At 36.1% G+C, this 9,968-nt stretch overlaps 1 protein-coding gene across 1 annotated transcript; it reads left to right on the top strand.

Annotated features, from left to right (window-relative positions):
- Positions 1-3,843: 3,843 nt before the first annotated feature.
- UREG (urease accessory protein G) lies at positions 3,844-9,678 on the top strand. Its single transcript, XM_082886420.1, has 7 exons — positions 3,844-4,071; positions 4,170-4,373; positions 5,513-5,573; positions 6,679-6,880; positions 7,864-7,985; positions 8,110-8,214; positions 9,345-9,678. Exons 1-7 carry the CDS (start codon positions 3,956-3,958, stop codon positions 9,426-9,428), a joined length of 894 nt encoding a protein of 297 aa, XP_082742546.1. The 5' UTR covers positions 3,844-3,955; the 3' UTR covers positions 9,429-9,678.
- The last annotated feature ends 290 nt before the right edge of the window (positions 9,679-9,968 follow it).

Below are 9,968 nucleotides of genomic sequence, written 5' to 3' on the forward strand. Positions count from 1 at the left end.
TATTATTTTTCACAAAAAAAGACACTAGGCCTCGGTACAGGTCGAGCCTCGAACCGAGCCTTGAATGGGTCTTAACGGGGCCGATGGGCTGGGCCAGGCTTCAAAGTGATGGCCCAAGCCCTAGCCTAGGGTCTCGGACTAGGATCGAGCCCGGGCCCAAATGAGCCTTTCTCGAGCTGCGGGCGGGTTTCGAGCAGCCTACGTTCTTTTTACTATTCCATTAAATCCTATTTGAGGTAAGAAGACCAAAATACCATTTTCATCTACTTATATTCTATTTAGTCCACATTATTTTCTTATGTTTCAATAAGTCCTATGAGAGACATAATTACCAAAATACCCATAATGTGAATGTTCATATCGTCAATGTGAATGTTCATATCATCAATGCGTAGAGGCCCGGGCCGGCCCATATCGAGCCTCGTGGGTGTTCGAAAAAATCCGGGCCGACTCGACCCGGCCTGCGGGCCAAAAAATTAGGCCTAGGCCCTAGCCCTGGCACAAGGGTATTCGGGCTTTGGATGGGCCGATGGATTAAGCCTCGGGTCGAGCCCGTGGGCCTGGGCCTAGCCTCGAGCTTAGGTCGGGCTTGGGCGGGCCTGGCCATTTTTTTTTAATTCTTTTTAATTTTTTCTACCAAAATTTTATTATTTTCCACAAAAAAAGACATTGCGCATCGGCGCGGGCTGGGCCTCGGACCAAGCCTTGAATGGACCTTAAGCGGGCTGATGGGCAGGGCCAGGCTTTAAAGTGATGGCCTAGGCCCTAACCTAGGGTCTCGGACATGCTTGGGCCCGGACCCAAACGAGCCTGCCCCGGGCCGTGGACAGGCTTCGGGCAGCTCACGGGCCGCAGGACAATTCTACATTCCTATCAATGTGCATGTTAACATGTCAATGTGAACATTCACATTGTCAACAGGCCGAGCCGGGCCTACCCCGAGCCACGGGCAAGTTTCTTGCAGCGGACAAATTTTACACTTCTATGAATGTTAATGTTAACATGTCAATGTGAATATTCACATTGTCACGGGTCGAGCCAAGCTCGCCTCGGGCTGCGGTCGGGCTTCGGGACGCCCACAGGCTGTGGGCCAATTTTACACTCTTATCAATGTGAATGTTAACATGTCAATGTGAATATTGACATTGTCAACGGGCCGGGTCGGGCTTGCCCTGGGCCGCTGGTCAATTTTATACTCTTATCAATGTGAATGTGAATGTTAACATGTCAATATGAATATTCACATTGTCAACAGGCCGGGCCGGGCTCGCCCCGGGCCGCCCACGGGCCGTGGACAGGTTTCGGGCAGCCACGAGGCGCGGGCTAATATTACACTCCTATCAATGTGAATGTTAACATGCCAATGTGAATATTCACATTGTTAACGGGTCGAACTGGGCCTGCCTCAGGCCGTGAGCGGGCTTTTGGCCGCCCATGGGCCGCGGGCCAATTTTGTACTCTTATCAATGTGAATGTTAACATGTCAATGTGAATATTCACATTGTCAACAGGCTGGACCGGGCCCGCCCCGGGCCGCCCATGGGCCGTGGGCGGGTTTCGTGCCGCCACGGGACACGGGCCAATTTTACACTCCTATTAATGCGAACATTAACATGTCAATGTGAATATTCACATTGTCAACGGGCCGGACCCGTCCCGGCTCGCAGGCGGGTTTCGGGCGGCCTACGGGCCAATTTTACATTCCTACCAATGTGAATTTCAAAATATGAATGCTCACATAATAAAATTACTAACTGTTCAAAAAATATTTATAAGGGTATCAAAATTAAATATAAGGGCATGAGTGTCTAAGAAAATAGTGTGAATTAAGAAAAAAGACTTTATAGAATAAAACTATACATACATTGAACGAAATTGGTTAAAAAATTCCTTCATAAATTTTTTAAGTTAAAACACTTCTAAATAGAATTTATTAATAAAAATTCCTTATAAAATTCACATCAATAAAGGTATCTATTTAGGGGTTGTTTGGGATGTCCTAAATAAGTATATTTTTTGACTTTTTGAACTAAAAAGTAGAGGGAAAAAAATGATGGTTTGGGATAATGTTTTGACATTTTACGAAAAATGTGTATTAAAATATTGTATAAAATTGTAAAATTACGATATTACTCTCGCTGACAAAAGCAGCAATACTACGCTGCACTGTTTTTGTCTCTTTTCAATTTTTTTTTTTTTTTTTTAGAGAAATATGTGGCTACAAGTGTGCCACGTTTTCAATTGACTTGGGATGTGTTGCTGCACAATTTTGCGCGGCACTGTTTTGTTTTGTTTTTGTTTTTTTTTTGTTTTTTTTTTCAATTGACAGATTTGCCCGAAAAAAAGAGGTAAATAGTATGAACTTTTTTACTTTTTTAATGACTTTTTGACTTGTTAAATTTTTTTAATAATGCCAAACCAACCCTTAATAGTAAAAAAATCAAATAAGTTATTCATTCAAGTATCATCTTTTTCCAAAACCCTAGTAACAAGGGAGAAGATGATTATATTCCTGGCATAGGTGACTTCACCCTATAGTAAGGGGTCAATTGAACCCATTGAGAAACGTTTATTTTTTTTTCGTCCTACTCTATATATTTGTGGTTTCAAAAAAATAAATTAACACAATTTACCCATTTAAAATGGGTGGCTTTGATCCCCACTGACGTTGGGCCCACGAGAAAATTTGAGGCCTATTTTTGTTTCATATTTATTGTTTTCATTTTTGTTTATGAACAATTTTTAAAAATTCAATTTTTTTTGTATAATTTAAAAAGAGGGTTGTTTGTTTTCAACCAATTAAAATCAAAATTATTTTTAAAAATAGTTTGCCAAATAAATTTATTGTGTTTTTTGAAAAAATAAAAAAAAAATTAATGAACTTGAATTTTTTATGAGATTTACAAAATTTAAATTTTTAATCGATTATAAAAAATAAAAAAATAAAAGTTAGGATTTCTTTCCATCTAGATTTGGACTGAATAGTGCTATTTGAGTCTGTATTTCTCATCACGAGTTTTTGTTTCAATGATATGAATAATTTATTTTTATAATATTTGTTGTGTATATCACCCATACCAACAAAAAAATAAATTAGTATTCAATTTATCATATTTATCACAAAAAATAATTTATTTTTAAAAATATACTTGTCGTTTAAATTTTTTAGACACGCATAATAAATTGAATTGATTTTGATTGTTGAATCAATTTAATTTTTTTTTATGTATAATATACACAAAAAAAATGTATAAAATAAAATTTAGATTATCAAAATAGAATCTCATAACGAACCCAACTCCTAAACAAAAAACAAAAAATTGAAGTGGCCACCCATTCCTGATAGGGCATGATGACCCATAACAAGGTGCCTATGCCTTCGTCTTTTTAACTATTTAATTTACGGTTAAAAAATCTTGTTTGGGATAGAATTTTTGATTTTTTTAATTTTTATGAGAGAAAAAGTGAAATGATTATTGTTTGAATGTAATATTTTATTTTATTTGACTAAAATAACTAATTTTATTTTATATGATTATTTTAGCCCAAATGAGCATGCCAAACATAGCCTATATCGGATAGTTCAAAAAAAGTTAGGTCCTTAGGCTTCGTTTGGCATATAATAGTTTTAGCCCAAAAATTAAAAGTTACTAAAAAAATTAAAAAGCCTATAATCTATACCAAAAAATCAAAAATTTCATTCTCTCTATTTTTTACATATCTTTTCATAAAAAACTAAAAAATCATTCTAAACATACTAATATTTTTTAACTTATATTTTAATCAAAAAATTTTAAAAATTTACTAAAATAGGCCGTTCCCCTGATAATCAGGGGTTTTTTTTGGTAAAATCAGAAATTACCACTGACATTGCAACATGTAAAACCGGATGCCCTCCTCCATTATTCTCTCTCTCTCTCTCTCTCTCGGCTAAAATCTTGCAAGCTTAGAAACAATGGCGTCACAAAGTCACCAAGTGCAAGACCATCATGATGATGATCATAAACACGATCATCATCATCATCATCATGATCACCATCATCATCATGATCACCATCATCAAACCCACGAGTAATCTTTCTTGAGGTTTACATTTGAGTGAGTCACTCCACTTTTAGTACTTCAATTTTAACATTCTCATCATATTGTTTTCTCATGGAATTGAACAGCCACTCTCATGGGGATTCAACAGAAACAACATCATGGGTGGGCCCAGATGGTAAGGTGTACCACAGCCATGATGGACTGGCACCACACTCGCATGAACCCATTTACTCACCTGGGTACTTCAGCAGAAGGGCACCCCCTCTTGTGACTAGGGATTTCAGGGAAAGAGCTTTCACTGTTGGTATTGGTGGACCTGTCGGTACTGGGTATCTCTTATTTCCCTCAATTTTCCCTTCCAATTTGTTTTTCCCAATTATCCATATAGCTTTACTACCCTGTATGTATGTATATGTATATATGTTTGTTTGTTTGATTGATTGATTGTATATGTAGGTGTATATTTGCACCTGTTGGTACTGGGTATCTCTTATTTCCCTAAATTTTCTATTGAAATTGTTCTCCCAATTATCCATAGCTTCACTGCCTTGTATGTATGTATATACTAGCAATGGGTACAACACCATGAAATTGCAATTTTACATTTACATTTACATTTTTGGGCGGTTTGACGGTGGAGGAAAGCCGTTTTACAGTTTTTGGGGTTTGAAAAAAAAAATGAAGAAGGAAAAGTGACAGCATTTCACACCAAATTAGGTATGCGCTTTATATAATAGAATAGATTTGTATGCATGTTTGTTTGTTTGTGTATGTAGGTTTATATTTGTATCTATACGGCTTATTTTGGTAAGGGGAGGGGGATAGAGGAAGGGAATCCCGGGTTCAAACTTGGTAGACCCGGCTTGGTTCTTTTCCAATGCACCAATGGCCCTTGCTACATCCATATGGCTTATTGTGTATCAGGAAATGGAATTTGATGTTATTTGGTATATTGGCTCTCTACTATGAACTGATTTACCTTGTTTTCTACCTCAATTCATCAACATATGTTAGTAAAATGATATTTTAACTTCTATTCCAGTCTATGGTATTAGCATATAGTCTATGGAATATGGTTTAGTGGTGATGTTAACAGCGACTTCCATTGTTCTTTTTTTTCCAGAGTTATTTTGGTTGACTTTCAATTTCTTTGGTTTCAATTTGTTCCAGTTCATGCTCTAAGCTTCTGAATTAACATGCTTTTCTTAATGGACTTTGACCTACTTACATGTTTATGAATCTAGGTTTTTATTTCTTATGAATATTTAAACATATTGTCATACTATAGGATATAAAAGAAAAGTGTAGAGATTCCTATTGCCTACTACTTATTCCACAATCACCACTACTCTTGTGTCAGTTGCCCTTCTCTTCTATCGGTGTAGTGCAGAGCAGTAACTCATTTTGCAATACAGATTGCTTGATTGATTTGAATTGTTGCTAATACATTTATTTTTATGCTGCACAGGAAAACTGCTTTAATGTTGGCTTTGTGTCAATTCTTGCGGGACAAGTACAGTCTTGCGGCAGTACGTATGATCTACTGAATATTTCTGGGATCCTTTCTGCACGAATGCTGTGATTCCATCCTTCCAAGGCATTAATAATGATGATATTTGGAATTTAAGAAATTGTTATTCAACTTCTCATCATTTTTTGAATACCAAAATTTTTGCCTTTTTATATCCTCAAATTTCAACTCTATAAAGAGCTTCTAATTTTTTGGTGTATCAAAGTTGGTGCTAATGTTTAAAACCTAATCCTTAACACTTAATAGTCTTGTCAACAAAAAACCAATCTTGCAATGCTGAAGATCTTGATAACTAGTACCTAAAAAAAAGAAAAAGAAGATCTTGATAACTGTATTCTTAAACATCAAAGGTCAAACAGGGAAATAATATGTCATGTGAATTGGGAAAAACTAAGTTCCAAGGCTTGTTTTTGCTCCCAACTTACAAATGGAGTGTCTCTCTATATTTAGGTCCAGACTAAGTCATGTTTGAACCATTTACGGGCAAGTAGTCATTCCTGGGCTTAAGTATTGATTCAGTTGACCTAATATTTTAGTTCCTTGCTGCAAATACAGAAGTAGGTAGTTGGCTGGAGCAACAAGACTTCTTTCCTGTAAAGAATGTTGACTAATCAATATTCATTGTAGTGTCTTTCACAATATCAATGGATAGTTATGCAGTGTTAAGAGTTTCTAGTCATCTACCCAAACTGTGAAATATCGTCCATGTGCTCATTTGACCTCTCGCAGCGTGCCACTCTCCTCAGAGATGCATTTTTCAATGTGCTTAAAAAGCCTTTGATCTCTTCTTCCAGCACTACTTGGCCGAAGTTATTTTTCTTTTCTTTTCTTTTCTTGGCGTTGGACTTTTAACCCTCAAACCTAATTTAATGAGCCAAATACACATTCTATTCTAGCAATCCTCTTTTTAGCTGTTTCACTTTAACATATGCTGCTTACCTTCTTATTACTATCTTCGTTTCATTGTTTGTTATGTGACTAACAATCTCAAAATATTGAAATGTATTAGTAATTAACTCTTCGTGTCCCCGATATTGGTATAAGCACATTCCCATTCTATCTGAGTAATGGAAAATAAATTACAAAGAATGTCACTGTTTCAGGTAACAAATGATATATTCACAAAAGAGGATGGTGAATTCTTGGTGAAGCATGGAGCACTTCCAGAGGAAAGGATACGAGCTGTGGAAACTGGGGGCTGCCCACACGCTGCCATTCGTGAAGACATCAGCATAAATCTTGGCCCTCTTGAGGAGCTCTCTAACTTGTATAAAGCGGATATACTTCTCTGTGAATCAGGGGGAGGTAATCTGGAAAATGATATTTTTCTCACTTTGCATGTCAACAGAGTACAAAAAAATTAAGTTAATACTATCTGTAGACAGTCAATGTGCGATCAAATGACCATGTTGGTTCATTACTAGTATTCTTTTGGGGAAAATGATGATCATAGCATAACATGCCTTGAGAATTTTTCACAGCATGACCCTGTTTTTGGTTGGAGCATAATGCTAGGGTCTTCGAGGATTTGATTGAACAGGTCTCTTTATGGGATAAAGTCCATTACCTGTCATCTTTTTGGGTTTCAGTCCCCACTCCCTCTAGAGGAATTCCACTTCCTCTAGAGGAATTCCACTTTTTTTTATCTCTATAAATATAAGGGCAGTGTGTGATTTGTAGTGTGAGAATTTGGTTGTCTTTGTTTTTGGTTTTCTTTTCTTGGAGGACTCCTTGTTTTCCCGTTTCTCTTGTACTTTTCTTCTTTTCTATTAATATTTCTTTTGTTGCCTATTAAAAATAAATAAATGTGAAGAAACTGGATTCCCAGTGGGTGGATGATTGCAAGTATTCCTACATGCTTCATTTCTCTCCACACTCTTGAGTCATTATTAATATGAACTAATTATAGAAATACTCATTTGAATGAGGTTGCATTGCAATTGCATGAAGTAAAAGGTGGGCTGTATGGTAGGACTTGATTCATCATCACAAGCTAAGCAACACTGACACTTCTAAGAAGGTGGCGTGTCGTTTTAGACACCAACACGACATGACAGTTGTGGGACACTTACCAACATCAGTCGAACACATTTCCAAACATGCTTTGGAACATGTGTCTATCACTTACATATATGAAACACATTACAAGTTTAAATAAAATAACTTGAAATCCAATGATAAATGAAAAAAAAAAAAAAATAGAGGAAATTTTTACATATCCTATCCTCTTTTAGACTTTAAAATTTGTACATATTGAGAAAGATCTGACTTAAAATGTCTGGATGCAGATAATTTGGCTGCCAACTTCAGCAGAGAACTGGCTGACTATATCATTTATATAATTGATGTATCTGGTGGTGATAAAATACCTCGAAAAGGAGGCCCGGGAATTACACAAGCTGACCTCCTTGTACGGGCTTCTGTGCTCATATCTGCTGTTGTTCTTTTGCCACCTATCACATTTTCTCAATTGTCACACGATAAAGATATTACCAAAAAGCCTGATGTAAACGAGTTGAGTTGTTTGATTATAGGTAATAAACAAGACTGACCTTGCACAAGCAGTTGGAGCTGATTTGACTGTGATGGAGCGCGATGCGCTACGGATGCGTGATGGAGGACCATTTGTTTTCGCTCAGGTGTGTTGAATTCAATCCTTTTTTTTTCCCAAATATTGATTGTGAGAAACTTCATTGTTGCATTATTTTTTGTGCAGTAATTCATTGTGTTTTGGTAACAACTGTTTCTTTTCTCTTCTCTCCTCCGTAATTTTGGGTAGATAAGCACGTTTGCCACAACAAATTGTTGCACGAACAACAAAAAGATGAAAAACAAACAGGCAAAAAAAAAGAAAGAAAAGAAAACAGAAAACATAAAAAGTTAGTAGGATCGACATTGTTCTTACACCCATATCTATGTGATGATAAGTGCAGTTTTACCATCTATAATATGTTCAGATTGTGGAGGTTTTCCCATCTATAATATGTTCAGATTGTGGAGGTTTTCCCTTGTCTACCCTAGAAAGACATTCTTTTGGGAAAGAATTAAAATTGAATCATCATTATGTACTCTATAAGCATCAGATGACCAACTTCACGCATATTCAAAAAAATGAACATGCCCTCATAACCCTACAGCTGGTATCTTGGAACTGAAAACCCAATGCTCCCTCCTACCTGATGGAGATGACATGAGGAGGCCCGATATCTATAGCACCTATGTGAGACAGGGCTGAAAGAATCAAAATTGATTTATTTGAACCTGATTTTTAGGACATTTTAATTTAAGGAATTATTATTATGTAATTTTTGTTATTTTTGAATATATTGTCTTTTTTAGTTGATCTATAAATATTGGGATTATTATTAATGGAAGACATTTTTGGATGTTGAACACAATTAATTTGAGAATATTGGGTTTGTTAGGGTTTTCTTCTGTTCTTTAGTTTGTTGTTATTAATATTATTATTTATTTTTTCCACCGGCCATTTAGGGCAGAGTGCAAAACCACAACCCAAGTGTTGGAATTTTTGTTTTTTTTTGTTTTTCAAGACTCTTGTTTTCTTTAGAGCGGGCATTTTATGAATCACTCGGGTCATTTTTGGTCTGTTATCTATAAAGAATACATGAGCGAATACGTGAATACATGAACAGATACGTGACACACATGGCAAAGTCAAAGGCCTTCAATCCAATGACGCTTAGTTTTACTCTTCTTGAGTAAGTCAACTTTCCCGTTAATAATAATAACTGCATCTGTACACTTGCAGGTGAAGCATGGCGTTGGTGTAGAAGAAATTGTCAACCACATTTTACAAGCTTGGGAAGTGGCAACTGGAAATAAGCAACACTGAGCCGTCTTTTCAGACCTTCCTTCAATGGATGTGATTGTATCTTTATGTAATTTAGCGATAAACATGGCTTTCATAGTTGAACCTCGTTTGAGTTTTCATAATGTGAGTTTTATGAATATTTTTATTGTCCGAGAATTGGCACAAGAAGTATGAAGGACATTTTGATGGAGCCTTGTGCCATTGTTACCTCGATCTTGAATCTGATCTTTGAACCTCTTTTGTTAATCATGAATCATGATTGTTTGCGGTCTGGCTTGTGGAATCCATCACAATTCTTATTTTAATTCTTATTTTAATTATTTGAGCCGTTCATTTTTTAGGCTTGTTTAGACAAAAATAAAAACATATTTTGATACAAGGTCTTGAACACCAATTTCTATTTTTGAGGATTGTTTGCAGTTTGACTTGTAGAATTCGTCTTCAATTATTTGAGTAGTTTATTTTTTAGGCTTGTTTAGACCGTTTCATACAACGTCTTTAACACCAAAATTTATTTTTCCAGTTAAATTACATATTGCCCCGTCTAAGTTTCATTATTTT

This window comes from Camellia sinensis, chromosome 9 (genome assembly GCF_055761805.1).
Source record: "Camellia sinensis isolate YWXY chromosome 9, ASM5576180v1, whole genome shotgun sequence".
Classification (NCBI taxonomy): Eukaryota; Viridiplantae; Streptophyta; class Magnoliopsida; order Ericales; family Theaceae; genus Camellia; species Camellia sinensis.

Bases quoted from the DNA above. Each gene is read 5' to 3' on its own strand.
- UREG (XM_082886420.1), top strand. From the start codon at position 3,956: ATGGCGTCACAAAGTCACCAAGTGCAAGACCATCATGATGATGATCAT. The intron at 5,574-6,678 runs GTACGTATGATC...TCACTGTTTCAG, and splicing joins ACAAGTACAGTCTTGCGGCA to GTAACAAATGATATATTCAC. The intron at 8,215-9,344 runs GTGTGTTGAATT...GTACACTTGCAG, and splicing joins GACCATTTGTTTTCGCTCAG to GTGAAGCATGGCGTTGGTGT.